Here is a 16,706-nt window from a genome sequence, read left to right as displayed (position 1 = left end):
TCAGCAGCGCTGGGCTCAGCTCTGAATAAAGGCAGTGCCAGGGTGGCGGTGGGGCTCGGAGCCGGGTCCTGGCACGTCACCGTGGGTGCCAGTAGGTGCCACAGTGAGGCAGTGGGTGCCCTTCTGTCCTCCAACCCTTTTCCTTTCCTCCCACCAAGCACAGGGGTTTGGAGATATGTTGCTATGGCCACAGAGAAGTTTCCCCTGGAGACCAAGAAGCTCCAAACAAGTGATGCCTGCACTCTCTGACACCGATTTCCCCCCTTTTAAAAATTATTATTAATATTTAGTGAAGTGTTGATTTAATTTGCAGCCTCTTACCACCCCGCTCCCCCCACTGCTTTTCCGGCAGTGGATTGCTGTGGCAGTGTCCCAGGGCTCAGCTCCCGCCTTGTTCTGCGCAGTGAGAGCACAGCATTCGTGCAGGGGAACGTTCCAGCACTGTAACTCCTGCTGTGCTGGACACCCCTCCAGGATGGGAACCCCCTTAGTGGGGTCAGTGCAGGGCATTGCACCGCACTGTGCATTCATTGAGCATGTCCATGGGCACTTGGCCTTTAGGATGGGCTTTTACCGTGAGACCATCTCTAATGTTACTTTGACTTTTCTTTCTGTGCTTTGCAAGCCCATAATGGGCTGTTTCTGTTCCCCGTCACCTGATCTGCCCCTCGCTGAATGAAGAGCTCTGCGATGAGTGCACTCCTCTGTCCCACACCTGTCCCCTCGCCCCTTGAGGTGTGCACACCTCCGATCGGCTGCTTCTCCTGTTCCTGGGAACAGAGCACAGTGCCTGGTCAGGAAGCCACCCCAGCCCTTTGAAATCCCTACCCCTTAATAGCTGGGCTGCCCAAATTGCAAGTTGCTCTCTGAACTCTCAGCAAATGAGCACTCTGCTTCTTGGCTGTGCCCACAGCTCACAGCAATGGACAGCCCAGAGCTGCCACTTGCAGGTGGAGCGGGGAAAGCAGGAGCTCCTCCTTGCAGCATTTGCTGAGTTCATGTCTGGGGCCTGTGCTGAGACAGCAGAAAGCCCCTCTGCTCGATGCAGTTCCTGCCCTGGATGACTGTCAGCAGCATTGTTGTCCATAGCAGGGGTGTCAGTGCCGTGACGCCTGGCCAGGCTGTGTCCCAAATGCTAACAGACCCTTTTCCTCCCACTTTTCCTTCCCTCCTTCCTGCCAGCAGTTCCCTACCAACAAAACCCCTACACCGCCGGGAGCGGCTCCACCGTCATCCAGTGCTACCGCTGCGGGGACACCTGCAAGGGCGAGGTGGTGCGTGTCCAGAGCAACCACTTCCACATCCGCTGCTTCACCTGCCAAGGTAGGACGGGACAGGTTGGTGCAGTGCTCACAGTGTCCCTGAGTGTTGTCAGCATCACCAGGCTGTGTGCAGGAGTGGCCGACACCTTGGAGCTGCTGCTCCCTGTGAGCTAAGTGAATGCCACCAAACACATCTGGGGAGCTGCTGTATGCTTCAGGTGAACAGGAGGATGAGGGGGTGCCACCAGCTTGGCTGAGCTGAGTTGTAGCAGGGGAGATGGCCAGGGCAGGCAGATGGCACAGCTGTGCTCGAGGTGCCACGGATACTCTGTGCTCAGCTAGGATTCAACTCCCCCAGGAGGCTGTGGAAATAGAGGGGAGAGGTTGCTTGTCCCCTGAGGACGGGTGCAAGAACAGAGCTGGGGAGCTATAAAAGCCAACAACCCAGAACTGATGCTGCAGGGCTCCTCAGCGCATTTGTGAAAGCAGCCGCTCTCCAGCAGGCCCGCGGCTGGTTCTGTGCATTGTAAAGCATCTCATTACCGGGGCTTTTAAAGGTCTCACAGCACCCTGTGCTAAGCAGGGCACATATCCTGTCCCCTTGGCCATCATCTTGCCATTCCCCCAAGCACCCGGGGCTCAGCAGAAGGGGACAGTCCCCTGGGGCTGTCACCACTCTGTACAGCCCTGGCTTGCCTTGGGGGCCAATGTGCACGGCCCATGCTGAGCTCCTCCCCACCCCTCTCCAGCTCTGGTGTCTGTGAGCAGAGGGAAGCTGCTTGCTCAGACAGCCGCTGGCTTCAAAGGGCACAGAGCTGCTGGAGAGCTTGGCACAGTTCACTGCCTGCTCTGCGAGTGAAAGGGAATAAATAATGAGAGGAAATCCTCCTGTCTCACCTTCCCTCTCAGCCCTTACCCCTGCCACTGGCTGCTGCCAGCTCCCGTGCCAGCCCTGAGGCTTGTCCCCGTGTGTCCCCTGGAGTGTGGCACAGCTGTGAGGATGTTCTCTGAGTCCCACAGCAAACAGGGTCTGATCCTTCCTCAGGTGTTCATGCTTCTGCTTCCCGATGCCACACAAGAGCTGGGGGCTGCCTGCCTGTCCTGTACCTCATCATTTGGTGGGATGGGTGTTATGCATCATGTCCAATGGTCCCTGTGCAGTCCCTGCTGTGCCTCCCAGAGTATGAAGCTCCTGGGGTCTGTGTAGACGGAAAAAACGTAGGAGGGAGATGACACCAAAGAGCAGGGCTTGCCGTGTCTCCTTGCATCACGCTGACGGGCCGTGCACCACTCACAGCTCCCACCGGAGGGGATGGAGCAGGGCTGGGCTGGGTACCGACGGACAAACAGCAGTGCGAGCAGCTCCTCCGGGAGCCGCGTCCCGCACCCGCGCGGCCCAACACTGACACCTGCTGGTGCTGGGCCGGGTCTCAGCGGGGAACCCTCGGCGATACCCGCGGGCAGCCGGCCCGGCGCTGCGGCCGGGCAATGCACCCCGGCCTGCCCGCGGGTCCCATGGCCGAACCCCGTGCTGATGGCTGCGTGTCCCCCCCGCAGTGTGCGGCTGCGACCTGGCCCAGTCGGGCTTCTTCTTCAAGAACCAGGAGTACATCTGCACCCATGACTACCAGCAGCTCTACGGCACCCGCTGTGACAGCTGCGGGGACTTCATCACTGGGGAGGTCATCTCGGCGCTGGGCAGGACCTACCACCCCAAGTGCTTCGTCTGCAGCACCTGCAGGTGGGACATCAGGCACACGTGGGGGCACACTGGTTTGGGGGCTCATCTCATACACTTCATCTCACGTGTCCCTGTTCTTCTCCTCGGCTGCAGGAAGCCGTTCCCCATTGGGGACAAGGTGACGTTCAGCGGGAAGGACTGCGTCTGCCAGAACTGCTCCCATTCGCTTATCAGCACCAAACCCATCAAGATCCACGGGCCCAGCCGTAAGTCGGTCACTAGGGTGTGATGTGAGGGACCCCAGGGGCTTCTGTGGGCACTGCTCCTCAGGCTGACAGGGCTGTGTGCACTCTCCCTGATGTCCCTTTGTAACCCTGTCTTCATGCCCTCCAGCAGGGTTTTGGCTGTGCCCATCATCACTGGGGTGGTGCTGGGCACAGGTGCCAGTGCTCGGGGATGGGAGGGGCTTTTGGGGCTGGCATGCAGCACGGCACGAGCATTTGGGGAGGTTTGGCAGGAGGAGCAGAGCAGCCTTTGTCTCCACCCAGGGTTGCAGGTCAGTGCTGGTTTCGGAAACTCCCTTGCCCTGTGCTTGACCTGGGTGGGTGCTGCTGTCTTGTCCCTGTGTGAGTTGCTTGTGCTCCTTCCCTTGTGTTGCTGATACCAACTTGAAACTCAGCAGGACCTGGGGGAAGGCTGCACTGGGTGGGTTTGGCCGGCCTTCACTATGACCTCCCGTGAGTTTGGGGATGTGGCTTCACTGGTGAGCCCCAGGCACAGCACAGGACTTCCCTACCTTCCTCCATCCCCACGCTGAGCCCCACGGATGAGCTGGCAAGAGCTGTTCGTTGCCTCCTTTAGCGGGGCCATAGGAAGGGGAAAGGCAGCCATATGCTCGGCCTCTCATCAGCTTCCTCCTTTCCCACCCCTTCCAGCCAGTGCTCCCTGGCCAGCAGAGTGGGGTTACCCAAGGGCACTGTGCTTTGTTCACAGACAGCAGCCAGTTGTATGGTGTCTTGGGGTCCTGGCACTGCCACCCAGGGGAATGGCAGGGAAGGAATGCCTCTGCAGGGCTGCCACCTGGGGCTGCTGCTATGCTCTTCAGGAGAACAGCCCTGGGAGCAAGGTTCTGTGCCTCTCCCTGCAACTCCAGATTGGGGAGCAACCTGAAAACCAGGCAAGCAGCACTTCTGTGAGGGAAGGACCAGATCCCAGCTCAGCTAAACTGCCCGCCTGTTTTCTGCCAGGGGCTCACCCAGCTTTGCTCCGTGGGCAATGGCTTGGTGTGGAGCTGCCCAAGGCTGGGCTATGCAGAAGGCCTTGCTCTGCTTGCACAGTGCCTCAGGAGGGAGGAGGGCAGTGAGGAGAGGGTTAAGGAGCAACACTATGGAACCTGCTGCACCGGGGCAGAAGAGGATGAGAAGCCAAGGTCAGGGGTCCAAGGCCCATGTGCTTCCTGCTCGCAGCCTTGGCAGGAGCCAAGAGTAGCAGGGAAGGAAGGGAGTCTCGTAAATACTGTGCTGGGGCCGGATGCAGTGATGGAGAGCGCAGCCCTTCCTCTACTCTGCTCTGCTGAGCACTTCCCATCCCTGTGCCCCATGGGAGCCCTGGGCAGCACAGCCCCACGGAGCCCTGGCCAATGCCATGGTGCCAGCCCCAGCAGAAAGACTCTCCTCCCGACTCATTCTGATGACAGGCAGGGGCAGGTGATATCTTCCATCTGTGGTGCAGGGATGATCCCCCAGGGGCAGAGTTTTCATCCATTCCCCCTCCTTTTTGCCCCCCTACTCCAGACTGCGCAGGCTGCAAGGAGGAGATCAAGCAGGGCCAGTCCCTCCTGGCACTGGAGAAGCAGTGGCACGTCAGCTGCTTCAAGTGCCAAACATGCGGGATCATCCTCACCGGAGAGTACATCAGCAAGTGAGTGCTGCTGGTCGAGCTTGGCTGGTCTGTCTTTGCCTGCTGGTGCTGCAGTGAGCATCTGCCTCTGGGCAGCTGGCTGTGGGTACCTGGCTATGGGCACCTGGCTATGGGGGGCAAAGCAGCAAGTGATAGCCCATTGAGCAGGTGACTCTCAGGTGTGTGGTGGGATTTTGGCGGTACAAGGAGTTCTTGGCCTTCTTACCTGCCTCACCCATCTCCTTCCTCTCCTGAAGGGATGGAGTCCCATACTGCGAGTCTGACTACCATGCGCAGTTTGGCATCAAGTGTGAGACGTGCGACCGGTACATCAGTGGCAGGGTCCTGGAGGTGAGTCCTGGGGCCACGGCCACCTGTCCTGGGCTGTAATAGGGACAGTCCACCCAGAAGTGTGTGTCTTGGGGAGCTGTGGGAGATTCATCACTGCCATCACATTATTCCTCCCTCTGGGCCTTGGGCAGTGGGTGTGTGGACACCTTTGTCTGGAGTGTGGCAGTAGAAGGAAGAGCAGCACCACATTGCAGACCTCTGGTGTTTGGTACCAAAGCACCCAGTGCCATGGACATGCCCCACATGTGGAGACTCCAGCTCTAACCAGCTACTGCCATACCTGTCTCCAGAGCATCCCCAGCCTGCAAGCACATCCCTTGCAGACTGCTGGTTGCCTTGGAAACACATCCAGCACAGCCACCCACCCAGGTGAGGGCTGCGGCACCCAGCTATCCCTGTCTCCCCCCCCCCAGCCAGGGCCCTGTCCTGGGCCAGATTCAGAGGTGGCTTTGCCTATTGGCCAAGTCTTGGCCAGCAGGAGCTGCTTGTGCCAAGCTGCTGTGGGATGCAAGGATGTCATGGGGATCCAGCAGCAAAGATGAGTGCAAGCAGCCATGGTGCAGGTTTGAGGCAATGGAGCAGCTGCACAGCCTGCAGCAGCCAGCAGGTGGGAATTGCTGCCTGAGGGAGGAGAGGTCCTTCAGGGCCAGTCCTGCAGCCCCTGCTCCTGGAGTGGAGGATGCAGCCATGCTTACTGTTCCTACCCAAATGTCTGCAGGGGATAAAAGGCTGGAAAACCCAGCCTGATTATAATCCAAAGGGTCAGAAGGTGGGAGGCAGAGAGAAAGATGTCAGAATAAAACATGCTGTGGTTTTTAGATCCGCTGGTGTTTCCGTGGAGCTGAGCTGTGGCAGGATGGGGAGGTAGTAATGCTGAAAGCATGTGCAGCTGCTGCTGAGACCTGGAGCTGCTGGGTGGGGGAGTCACTCCCAGGGCAGCACTGTACCCACCTCTCTGCCATTCAAGAGACCCCTGACAGGGAGCAACATCCCCAAACCCGGGGTACCACAGCTCTACTGTGGGCTGAAGAAGCAGTGGTGCAAGCGACAGCTGAAGGAGGGGTCTGGAGCCTGCTGAGAGCTGGGACAGGGCACCTCCAGCCTGGGTCACCCACAAGAAGTAATCAGCCACCCCCTCCCCCCAGTTCCTGTTAGCTGAGCTGAGAGCACCAGGCCTGGCCAGGGAACCTCCCGTGAGGCTTCAGCCAGGGCTCTCCAGCATCTTGCTCCCATCCTTCTTCAGGAGCTCCTGAGCCCAGGAATGCTTTCTGCTGACTTCAGTTTCCAGCACTGGCTGCTGTGAGCATGAGCTCAGAACTGCAGCAGCTGCTGTGGCCAACTGCCCAGCATGGGGCGCTCAATTGGAAACCCCAGAGAGGAGCAGGGCGAAGCCAGCGCTTCCTGAGCTCAGATCCTGCTGGCAGCGCTGGGTGGCACCGCTGGCACTGCTCAGTGCCTGCCGGAGAGCTTCCTCCTGGAGCCAGGGGTTCCAGTCGTCTTCTCTAGCAGAGCACAAAATGAAAAGGGCGCCTTTAAATAATGTGAGGCCTTAACGAGCCTTCCCGTGCTATCCATCAGCTGCTGGGTTTTCCTAAGGGCTGGAGCTGTGCAGCCAGGCACGAATGATTAATGAGTCTGTAAGGGACCCTGTGTGATAACAAGCAGATCTCGCCACCCACAGCTTCTGCCACCCTCTTATAAGCTGTAATGTGAATCAGTATAGTAGAGGAAAAGCATGCACACTTCTGGGATGTCTGCCTTTGGAGGGATGGGTAGTTGCTCAGGCTCTGCACTTCACAATGGATGAGGCCCTGCTCCCCCTGCCAGGTCTGGTGCACTTCCCTGCCAGCCTACCGCAGCAGCACATATGGACAGACAGGAAAAGATGTGTGTGTTATTTCTTAGTGTCAGCACACTGAGCCACTGAGGGGTCTGAAAGCACCGACCTCACTTGGCTGCAGCACATCCTGGCTCCAAGAGGGACCAGAGGAGCAGCAGAGCATCTGGGAGGATCTGTGTCTCTGACATGAGCTGACTCCAGCAGCCCACAGTCCCATTCCCGTATGGGAAATATGGAACTGCAGATACAGTGGCCATGGTGTTTAGGAGCTGAGGCTTAGCTGCATTGTTTTCAGTCTCTTTTCCCACAGCTTACAGCTGAATCCTCCGATTGACACAGTGATGGTGGATCCCTCTTGGCACAAATCAGAGGGGAGAAGCCACTGACTGCCATCTGTGCCCTGGGAGGATCAGTTTCCTGCTGATTTTATGGGCAACCACCTCTTCTCTGGCACTTCTCGCTAATCTTCACATCAAATTTTTCTATTGATCTTCCCTGCTTCATACTGTTCCCAACTCCCCCTGTCACTGCCATTCCTATTATCAGCGAGAGCCTCATCTTCCTCATCTTCTGCTGCCCTCAGTCACCCTGCATACTGGTTGTTGCAGGAATGCAATGACCGGTGGGGCTGTGCCCTGAGCCAGGGCTCCCAGACCCACAGGTCGGGTCTGTTTCTTGCATGAAACACGCTCTGCTTTTCTCTACTTTGTGTTGCTCTCCCTGAGGTTTTGCCCCTGAGCATGCCCAGGCCCTGCCCCACTCAGGCTGTTCCCTTGCAGGCGGGTGGGAAGCACTACCACCCCACCTGCGCCCGCTGCGTGCGCTGCCACCAGATGTTCACCGAAGGAGAGGAGATGTACCTCACAGGTAAGAACTGCAGCCCTGATGGGGGCTGTGCCCAGTGCAGGGAACCCCAGGACCCCTTCCCACCTGTCCCACCTCCGTTTTGTCTGGGTTACACTGAGCATCTTAAGGCTCTGTCTGCTCAGCTGCTTTGGTGCTGGCAGGAGCTCATTCCAGCCTCCATAGGAACCATTCCCAGCTGCAGTGCAGCTGGGGACAGCATAGCCAGATCCCACTGGGGGACAGCAGGCTCTGGGCAGGGGCAGGAGGTGGTGGGGCTGGGATATGCAGGGACAGGACGGGGCTGGGACGTGCAGGCACACAGCTGGGTGATATCTAGCAGTGGGTGCGAGCTGTGCACAGAGCTCAGGTGCTTTCCCTCTGCACTCCAGGCTCTGAAGTGTGGCATCCCATCTGCAAGCAGGCAGCCCGGGCAGAGAAGAAGCTGAAGGTAGGTGGCAGTCAGAGGCCTCTCCAAAAGCTGCAGGTCCCAAGTGCTGACCCGAGACCCTGGGCACTGCGGGAGCACTGCCCCAGTTCAGGGTGGTTCCTTACCCTGCAGGAGCTTCATTCCTGAGCAGCACTCAGCACTATGCAATGTCTGCTGCTCCTGGCTGTGACCTGCCTGGCTCTCACTGGTCCTTTCTTTTTGGCTCCACAGCACAGAAGGACATCAGAAACCTCAATCTCGCCACCCGGCTCCAGCATCGGCTCCCCCAACAGAGTCATCTGCGTAAGTAGATCTCTGACCTCAGCCCCACAGGGTAGAATTGAGGCTGTGGCCATGGGTTTGGGGTGATCTGGAAGGGAGAGTGACAATTCCCACCCCTGTGTTTGGGAACAGCATGGACAAGTCATGTCCCCTCTTCCCATTGGCATGTAGGGAGCACCCAGAGGGACACTGTCCCACTGCCCTCCATCCCCGCCCCTCTGCCCTGTCCCTCTGCTGCCTCCTGTCACCTCTTCTTCCTGCTGCCGTGGTGCTCGGGCTCCACGTGCTGGTTCTGTGTACTGTGTGCTCCATCTTCCCCTTTCCTCTCTCCTTTTCTCCCTTTCCGTCCTTTCTGTCTCTGTCTCTCCCTCTCCCTAGGCTAAAGTGGATAATGAGATCCTTAATTACAAAGACCTGGCAGCTCTTCCCAAGATTAAAGCCATCTACGAAGTGCAGCGTCCTGACCTCATTTCGTACGAGCCCTATCACAGATACACATCGGATGAGACGCTGGAGAGATATAGCTATGGGGAGGTACTGAGCCGGGACGTGCCCAGAGCCGAACCCCCATTTGGGGACATGGCATGGGGCTTCACTCACTTCTCAGAGATACCAGTGGGCACACAGGAAAGGGGATTTCTCCCCAAGGCTTCCTTCCCATCAGCAGGTGCTGAAGTCACTGTTAAGAGTGAGGTGGCATGGAGCTGTCCCATAGCAGCTCATGGGCAGGAGGGCACAGAGGGACAGGATTTGAACAGATCCCACAGAGAGCAGGGGGAGGTTGAGGTAGTCCTGACAAGGGCTTTGTAATGTGCTGCAGCCACATCCCTCTCATCCCTAGTCCCAGGGCTTGTCACCCCCAGTCCATCCCCCCCAACAGCTGTCATGAATCTGCTCTCACCAAGTGGGCTGTGGCATGGGAAACAAAGCTGCTGTGTGGCCACCACCGTTAACCATGTGCTGTCTCTCTCTATCTCTCCTCCCTGCCTCCCGCTGTCTCCAGTCCTTGGGGACCCTCTCCCCGTACTCGCAGGTAATGGCACTGCAGACCTTCATCATCGTGCTGTTACTATGGGGCTGTGCTGAGCATCCCCTGCCCGGTGCCAACCTGAGGTTGGGGGACACAGGGACCCATCCCAGGGGACTGCTCCTGTCCAGCCCCAACTGGACACACATGCACTCAACAGCATCCTCAGCCCAGGATGCCTACCTCATCTCTCACCCTCTGCTCTAACCTTCCAAACCTCTCCTTGTCCCCAGGACATCTATGAGAGCTTTGACATCCGGCAGAGGCGAGCCTCCAGCCCTGGCTACATCGACTCCCCCACCTACAGCCGGCAGGGCATGTCCCCCACCATCCCGAGGTCCCCCCACCACTTCTACCGCTCAGGTGAGGATTTGGGCTGTGGCTCCAAGGACCCCTCTGGTCTTGGCCAAGGACAGAGGAGGAGCGGTGGGTGCAGGTGGTGACCTGTGCTGCATGCAGCCTGTGGTTCTGCCACCCTCTGTGCAAGCCGCAAGAGAAGGCTGAGGGGGCTCAGAGCTTAGGATGAAGGTGGCCCCAAGGTCCAGCAAAATGTAGAAGAGAGCAGCCCACTCAGCCGGCGTGGTAGTTCTGGGGTTGTGCATGGAGCACTCATGCTGCAAGTGCTGCTCCGGATTGCAGAGCTCAGCTGGAGAGGAACACGCTGTGTCTGCCCGCTCTCCTGGCATCTGGAGCTCGATAGGAATGCACTGCACAACCTGAGGCAGTGTGTCCAGAGATGCTGCCTCCTCCACCATCCCTGCACCGCACCACTCACCACTGCATCAGGCACAGCTTTCCTCTCACCAGTGGTGCTGCCAATGGAGCACTTCCACATCTGTCTTCATCAGAAGATGCAGGGCATCTGCTCCATCATGGCCCATCCTGGACCACATCACCCTGTCACCTCACTACACAGGCCATCCCCTGCTCTTCTAACACCGCTGCCTTTAACACCTGTTTTTTTCTGCCTCTTGTTCTTTCTCTCGGTCACTTTTGGCTGCTTCTGCTCGGCACCACGTAGGCACAGAGAGTGGGCGCAGCTCCCCCTACTATAGCCAGTTAGATGTGAGGTCTTCTACTCCAACCTCATACCAAGCACCCAAGCATTTCCACATTCCAGGTAGGCTCTGGAGCCCCTGGCCCAGGGGAAGCACCGTATGTGTCGCATGCCCGCATGTGCCATCCCCTGTGTGCTGCATGCGTAGCTCCACCGCCTGCCTAGAGCCAGCTGGCAGCAGGATCTACCCTGGTAGAGGCCATCCATAAGCAGGACCTGCAGCTTGAACCCTCCTCCTCCCTGTCACCACCCAAACGTCTCAGAGCCTTCCAGTGTCTGCTTGTCCCCTTGTCCCCATGCCCACCCTTCCTCTACCTGCACATCTCGAGGAGCCCCTGCAGAGAGCCATCCTCTGCCCTCTCCCCCAGGACCATGAGGCAATGCGTGTCAGCCAGGGGCCGTTCTGCTCTCCCCCTTAAAGGTGATTATTTTATACTCCCCCTAGGGCCCGCCGCTCCCTCCCCCCAGGCTCTTCTGGGCTTGCCAGCTGCCTGCTGCCCTTCTGCAGGGATTGCAGGGGGCCACCAGGTAAGGGCCACCACCCACTCCCAGAGCCCACGGGGATGGGTCAGAGGGGGGGCAGTGGGCGGGAAGCAGGCAGAGCACCATCCATCCCCTGCCCCGCAACAGGCACTTCCCACCACTCTGTCCCACCATGGGACCCCCAATGCCCGGAGACACCCTGCACCACAAGGACACCCTGACCACACTCCCACCCCCTCCCCCCACCCAGCAGGTCGGTGCTTTATGGATGGCCCCCTCAACCCTCCGCCAGCTTGGCACCAGGCGCTGGCTCGCTTTCCCTCCCAGCTGGCTCTTCTCTCTCTCTGCTGCGGAAAGAGGCTTTGGCTGAGTTTGTTGTGCCCCAGGTAGCTCGCAGGTGGTTCTCGCAGGTGTTCTCCCCCATGGTGCCCAGCTGCAGGCTGGCAGGGCCGGTGGTGCATCTGTGCCCCCCGCGGTGCATGCTGACCGGGCGCTCGCTGCATGGCACTCATGCATTGCCACCTGCCCAGCTGCGGTGGAATCCAGCCTGGATCTGGCTGGATGCTGGGGCTGCACTGGAGGCTGCTGCGGGGCAGCATCTCCTGCAGGACCACCGTCCTGCCCCCGCTGCAAGCTCGCACTGAGCTCCTCTCCATGCTTCTTTCCTCCTTTCTTCCCTTTCTCTATCCAGCTGCTGGTGAGAGCAACATCTACAGGAAACCTCCCATCTACAAGCGGCACGGTCAGTCTACAATCTGGGAGCCAGGCATGGTGGCTCTCAATGTGGGTGATAGATAGGGGCATGGTGGGAGATGCAGGCAGGACTTGGGGAGCAGGGCTTTGCGGATGGTAATGCTGCTTCCCCTCTGAGCAGCACAGTGCAGGGCACAATGCAAGGAGCAGGGTGGAGGGGAGGGCTGCTAGCCATGGGGCATCCTTGGGAGGGGGACTGAGGACACAGGAGGGTGGCAGAGGGGATGAGGGTGACACCAGGAGTCAGAGCAGCCCATGTAAAGGGCTGCAGATGGCGATTTGCAGTTACACACGGAGCCCTGCAGGAATAACATAGCCCATCCTGGATGGCTGCTGCGTGTTGAAATGCACCCAGGAGGCTGGGGAGGAGGAAGCCTGGGGTGGTTCATGGCTCTGCTGGGCTTGTACTCTCTCTGCTTGCTGACATGTGTAGCTGGGCTGCAGATGCCTGAAGTAGTAACTGTGTCTCCTCTCTCTCTGCGGGCTCTCTTTCCCACCTGCCCACTGCCTTGCTGTCTGCCTGCACCTCTGCTGTAAGTAGCTGCTGTCGGTGAGGTACCCTGTGCTTGGGTGGTGGGTTCTGCCTGTACCTTCCTTCCCCTGCTGCCTCCAGGACAGTCATAGAGGGTGGCTGGAAGGAGCCAGGGGCTATGCATGTTCCCAGTGCCCATCCCCCTACAAGTGTCCTGGCCTTGGGACTGAACCCCTTCCCCAGCTGCTGGGGTCCCCCCCCCTGCTCTCCATGGTGACCCATTGGCTGCCCCAGAGGGACTGTGCCCTCCTCCATCTCTTCCTGCGTGAACCCTGCTGTGTGCCTGTGCAGCCATAGCCCTTGGAGAGGGGACAGCCTGGGGACATGGTGCTGCTGGCACTGAGGCTGCTGGAGTGCCAGACCCTGCACTGGAGACCATTGTCTGCCACTGCATCCTTGTTTTCAGGAGGTGTCAGTCATTTGAGAATGGGTTATTTCCAGCTCTGCTCTGAGCTCTCCCAAACACAATTTATTACAAAGTGCTGGGAAGAGAGGAGGGTTTGCTTTCATCCTGGTGTGGAACTTTTATAAATGTGATGTCCCTGTTACAGCTCTCCATTCTCCTTTTGCAGACAACGTCCCTGCAGCCACCAAAAGCAAAACCAGTGAGGACATTGCACAGACATCCAAGTACAGCCCTGCCTACTCCCCCGACCCCTACTACCACTCCGAGTCAGAGTACTGGTCCTTCCAGGGATCCCCCAAAGGTAACAGCCATCCGTGGCACTGCGGGAATGGAAAACCCACAGAGAGGGCATCACCCTGCATTGCACCTGGACCCAAAGATGGGGTTGAGCTGAGATACATACCAGAGTGACCCCCAAATCCCAGCAGTCCTTGGGATCTGTCTATCCCCATGCCTCTGGGGGCCGTCTCCTGTCTCTGTCCCAATCTGACCCCCACATGTCTCCTTGCAGCCCCCCGAGCCCGGCGGTTCTCATCAGGAGGTGAAGAGGATGGCTATGAGCGGGGCATGCACAAGGTAAGAGGTTTCCCTGTTCGAGCCTGGTGGGGTGGTCACAGAGGGTGGCAGCGAGTCAGGAAGACACAAAGTGCGTCACCTCTTTGCCCAGAGGTGCCACGTGCCCTGGGATGCTTCCCAACCAGCACTGCCATCTCTCTGCCCAGATCCAGAGCGGCATCGGCAGGCTGATCCTGAGGGAGGAGATGAAGGCGCGCTCCAACTCCTACGCAGACCCCTGGACCCCACCCCGCAGCTCTGCCAGCAGCAGAGAAGCCCTGCACACGGCTGGCTATGAGGGCTCCCTCAACGGCTGTAAGCACAACTGTCCGCCCCTCTGTCCCATGCAGGAAGGGGCTGGGAATGGGGGATGCACCCAGGAGACCCCTTTCTTCCTGAGGCTCTGTGCAGTCCCCATGCTCTCATGGGGCTGGGACTGTGTGGGGATACCTGGGGAGCTCTGAGGAGGACCACGGGATGGGGGGGATCTCTGCATGGTGCAGAGTGCTCAACCCTCTGACCCTGGCTGTGCTCCCCTTGCAGCCCCCCGGATGCACTACCTGGCTGACAGTGGTGAGTGTACCACCCCTCATCCTTGGGGCATGGTCCTACCCAGGTGTGGAGACCAGAGGCTGAGAGCTGAGCTCAGAGAGCCATGCTGGGATTGGGGAGGTGTGGGGAGAGGAAGGAGCCCTGTGCTGTGCCAGGGCAGAGCAGGAGGGAAGAAGATTTTGAAAGGGGCTATTGGGATGGAGGAGGGAGGGCTGCCATGGGAGAGAAACACACTGGGAGGAGTTGGAAAGGAGACAGAGCCAGGTGAGTTTGGAGCTGGACAGAAATGAAGAAATAATGGAAATTCAAACAGGCTGTGAGCAGCTGGGTTGGGGAGGCAGGAACACATCTGTGCCATGCATGGGAGCAGTGGCCGAGGAGATGTGTCAGAAAAGGGGAGGTACAGGCATGCAGCAGTGCTGCTGGGTGCATTGGGCTGGCCCTGCGGTCTCACTCATGCTCCGTGGTGGTTTCCTTCCAGATCCCCTCATTTCCAAGTCAGCCTCTCTCCCTGCCTACAGGAGGAACGGGCTGCACAGGGTGAGTGCCTCCTGCTGCTCCCTTCTCTGCATCCCTGCTGCCATGCCTGGCTGTGCCAGTCCCAAATAACCCTCAGTGGGCACTGCCAGAGAGCTGTGCCTGCCCCACTGCAGGTCTCAATCCCCGTCCTGCAGCTCACATTGCTTTGCTTCACACCCTATAGCTTAGGAGACCTGGGCTTGTCACTTCCCTGTCGCTTGTGCTTCAGTTTCCTCACTGCCAGGCATGGGGGTGTCTTCCCCTTTTGGGGACATGAGAGATGCTGTGCTGGGAAGAAGACTGTCTGGAGGGGCCCCTTCTCACCCCTCCCTCTCTCCTTGAATCCCTCCCGCAGCCGCCCAGCGCGGAGCTTTTCCACTACGACAGCACCAACGCCGTCAACTGGGGGATGCGAGGTGAGGCTGTGGGGCAGCAGGCAGGGTGGGGGGCCAGCGGGTGCCGTGGGGCTGCTGCCCCACTGCAGGCAGCTCCAGAAATGGGATCTAGACCAGAGGGACGAGGGCAGAAATGGGGGGGTCCCCGCAGCCCGGGAGGGGGCTGCTGGTGGAAGTGGCTCATGTCTCTTGTTTTTTTGTGTCCCACAGAGTACAAGGTAAGATGGCTCCCAGGCGTGACTGCCACCTGGAGGTGACACCCAGAGGAGGTCCCAGAGAGGTGCCCCTATGTGCCCAGACCCTGTTAAGGAGAAGCTTTGCCCTATCCCTGCCTTCTTCCCCCTCCATCCCCATCCCGACAGCCCATCCTGGCACTGTAGGGCTCCCAGCAGAGCTTCAGCTTCCTGCCTGGGTCTCCAGCCCTGTGCTAGGCAGCAGTGTCTCCCTGGCACGAGGCAGAGGTGGGTGGCTGTGCTCGTGCTCCCAGCTCACATTCACCTCTGGGTCACTCCTGGCTTTGCAGAGCGAGTAGCAGAAATTTGATTCACCGTTTCAGAGCCACACAGGTGGATTAGGGTCACACCAAAAGCAAGCCACCTTCTACCCTGTCCCACCAAAGCCCTGCTGTGCTACTTAAGCCCCCCCCAAAATGTGGCAGGGCGAGGCATTGTCCTGGTGCCCTATTGCTGGCTGTAGAGAGCTGCCATGGTGCTGCTGTCCCTGCGCAGATTTACCCCTATGAGCTGCTGCTGGTGAAGACAAGGGGAAGGAACCAGCTGCCCAAGGATGTGGACAGGACTCGGTTAGAGGTGAGGCATCTTCCAGTGGACACATCTCCTTGGGGCTTACCCTCCCTGGCCCACGTGGGGCAGTGAGGGGGGCTCATGGGCACGCAAGGAGCATCTCCTGTGCGAGCAGAGCTGCAGGCTGCAGTCCCCTGTTGCACCCCTTTGGGGGGGTCTCAGTGCCAGACCCCCTCCAGCTGCAGCCCTGCACTGCCATCAGCCTGGGATGGTGGCCCTGGCCCAGCAGCTCCTCTCTCCGCAGCGGCACCTCTCCCAGGAGGAGTTCTACCAGATCTTTGGCATGACCATCGCCGAGTTCGACCGCCTGGCCCTCTGGAAGAGGAACGAGCTGAAGAAGCAGGCGCGGCTGTTTTAAAGGCATTATAAATATATACATACCTATAAATATATACATAGAAAGATCTCTATATTGCAGCTCTGTATGATTCTCAGTACTGTACGTGGCAGAGGCACCCTCTGCTCCCCTGAGAGTGAATTGGAGTCTCACGGATAATTCTGTGCTCTTTGTTTCTTTTTCTTCTCGAGCTTTGATTCTGCATCCATCTTTGGGGGCTTCTGGGGGCTGAAGGTGGCAGGGTGGGGGGGTGCTGTCAGTGCTGACCCTCTGCAGCAGCCACAGCTCTGGAAGCCCTGTGCTGTGTGCTGAGGGTGGGAGTGGATGTGGTGACAGCACACCGGTAATTGCTGCTGTCAGCTTTAGTGCAGCAGTAATGAGCCAATTGGGTTTATAATGATTTCACCCATATAAACTACAGCTCCCTAAATCAAGCTCGGCTGTTTGGGGCTATGAAGAACTTCCAGCAGCAGTGCGAGAGATAAAGCCTGGAGAGGCCAGAGCTTCAGTTAATTCATAATAATAATGCCACAACAATGAGAAGCTTTTAATTTTCAAAACATTTTATGAACGTTAAATAACTGTTCCTCACCACTCCCAGCATAGCAACGATGGGATAACTGGGCCAGAGTCCCAGCATACACCTCTGGGACAGCGGCCAGCCAGCAGCACCCCACGGGCTGCCATCGCTCAGGACAT

General features: G+C 58.6%; 1 protein-coding gene across 11 annotated transcripts in view; it reads left to right on the top strand.

The window, feature by feature from the left end:
• ABLIM3 (actin binding LIM protein family member 3) overlaps nucleotides 1-16,157 on the top strand; it is a 35,052-nt gene extending 18,895 nt beyond the window's left edge. The window contains exons 2-22 of one of the 11 annotated variants that reach the window (XM_048960584.1): nucleotides 1,186-1,323; nucleotides 2,820-3,003; nucleotides 3,097-3,209; nucleotides 4,737-4,863; nucleotides 5,100-5,193; nucleotides 7,813-7,900; nucleotides 8,269-8,327; nucleotides 8,538-8,609; nucleotides 8,967-9,122; nucleotides 9,592-9,621; nucleotides 9,849-9,978; nucleotides 10,637-10,735; nucleotides 11,847-11,897; nucleotides 13,013-13,147; nucleotides 13,358-13,422; nucleotides 13,569-13,716; nucleotides 13,945-13,974; nucleotides 14,435-14,493; nucleotides 14,828-14,888; nucleotides 15,078-15,676; nucleotides 15,915-16,157. In XM_048960584.1, coding sequence (XP_048816541.1) covers nucleotides 1,186-1,323; nucleotides 2,820-3,003; nucleotides 3,097-3,209; nucleotides 4,737-4,863; nucleotides 5,100-5,193; nucleotides 7,813-7,900; nucleotides 8,269-8,327; nucleotides 8,538-8,609; nucleotides 8,967-9,122; nucleotides 9,592-9,621; nucleotides 9,849-9,978; nucleotides 10,637-10,735; nucleotides 11,847-11,897; nucleotides 13,013-13,147; nucleotides 13,358-13,422; nucleotides 13,569-13,716; nucleotides 13,945-13,974; nucleotides 14,435-14,493; nucleotides 14,828-14,888; nucleotides 15,078-15,124 — 1,886 coding nt within the window. In that variant the 3' untranslated portion in view covers nucleotides 15,125-15,676; nucleotides 15,915-16,157. Of the gene's footprint in view, nucleotides 1-1,182; nucleotides 1,324-2,819; nucleotides 3,004-3,096; nucleotides 3,210-4,736; nucleotides 4,864-5,099; nucleotides 5,194-7,812; nucleotides 7,901-8,268; nucleotides 8,328-8,537; nucleotides 8,610-8,966; nucleotides 9,123-9,591; nucleotides 9,622-9,848; nucleotides 9,979-10,636; nucleotides 10,736-11,117; nucleotides 11,201-11,846; nucleotides 11,898-13,012; nucleotides 13,148-13,357; nucleotides 13,423-13,568; nucleotides 13,717-13,944; nucleotides 13,975-14,434; nucleotides 14,494-14,827; nucleotides 14,889-15,077; nucleotides 15,677-15,914 lie in introns of those variants that run through there. The other 10 variants (XM_048960585.1, XM_048960583.1, XM_048960587.1 and 7 more) reach the window with 10 other exon arrangements.
• Nucleotides 16,158-16,706: the final 549 nt, after the last annotated feature.

This window comes from Lagopus muta, chromosome 14 (genome assembly GCF_023343835.1).
Source record: "Lagopus muta isolate bLagMut1 chromosome 14, bLagMut1 primary, whole genome shotgun sequence".
NCBI classification, from domain to species: Eukaryota; Metazoa; Chordata; class Aves; order Galliformes; family Phasianidae; genus Lagopus; species Lagopus muta.
Note: the sequence above shows the minus strand (reverse complement) of the source record. Positions and strands in the feature narration are given on the sequence as shown.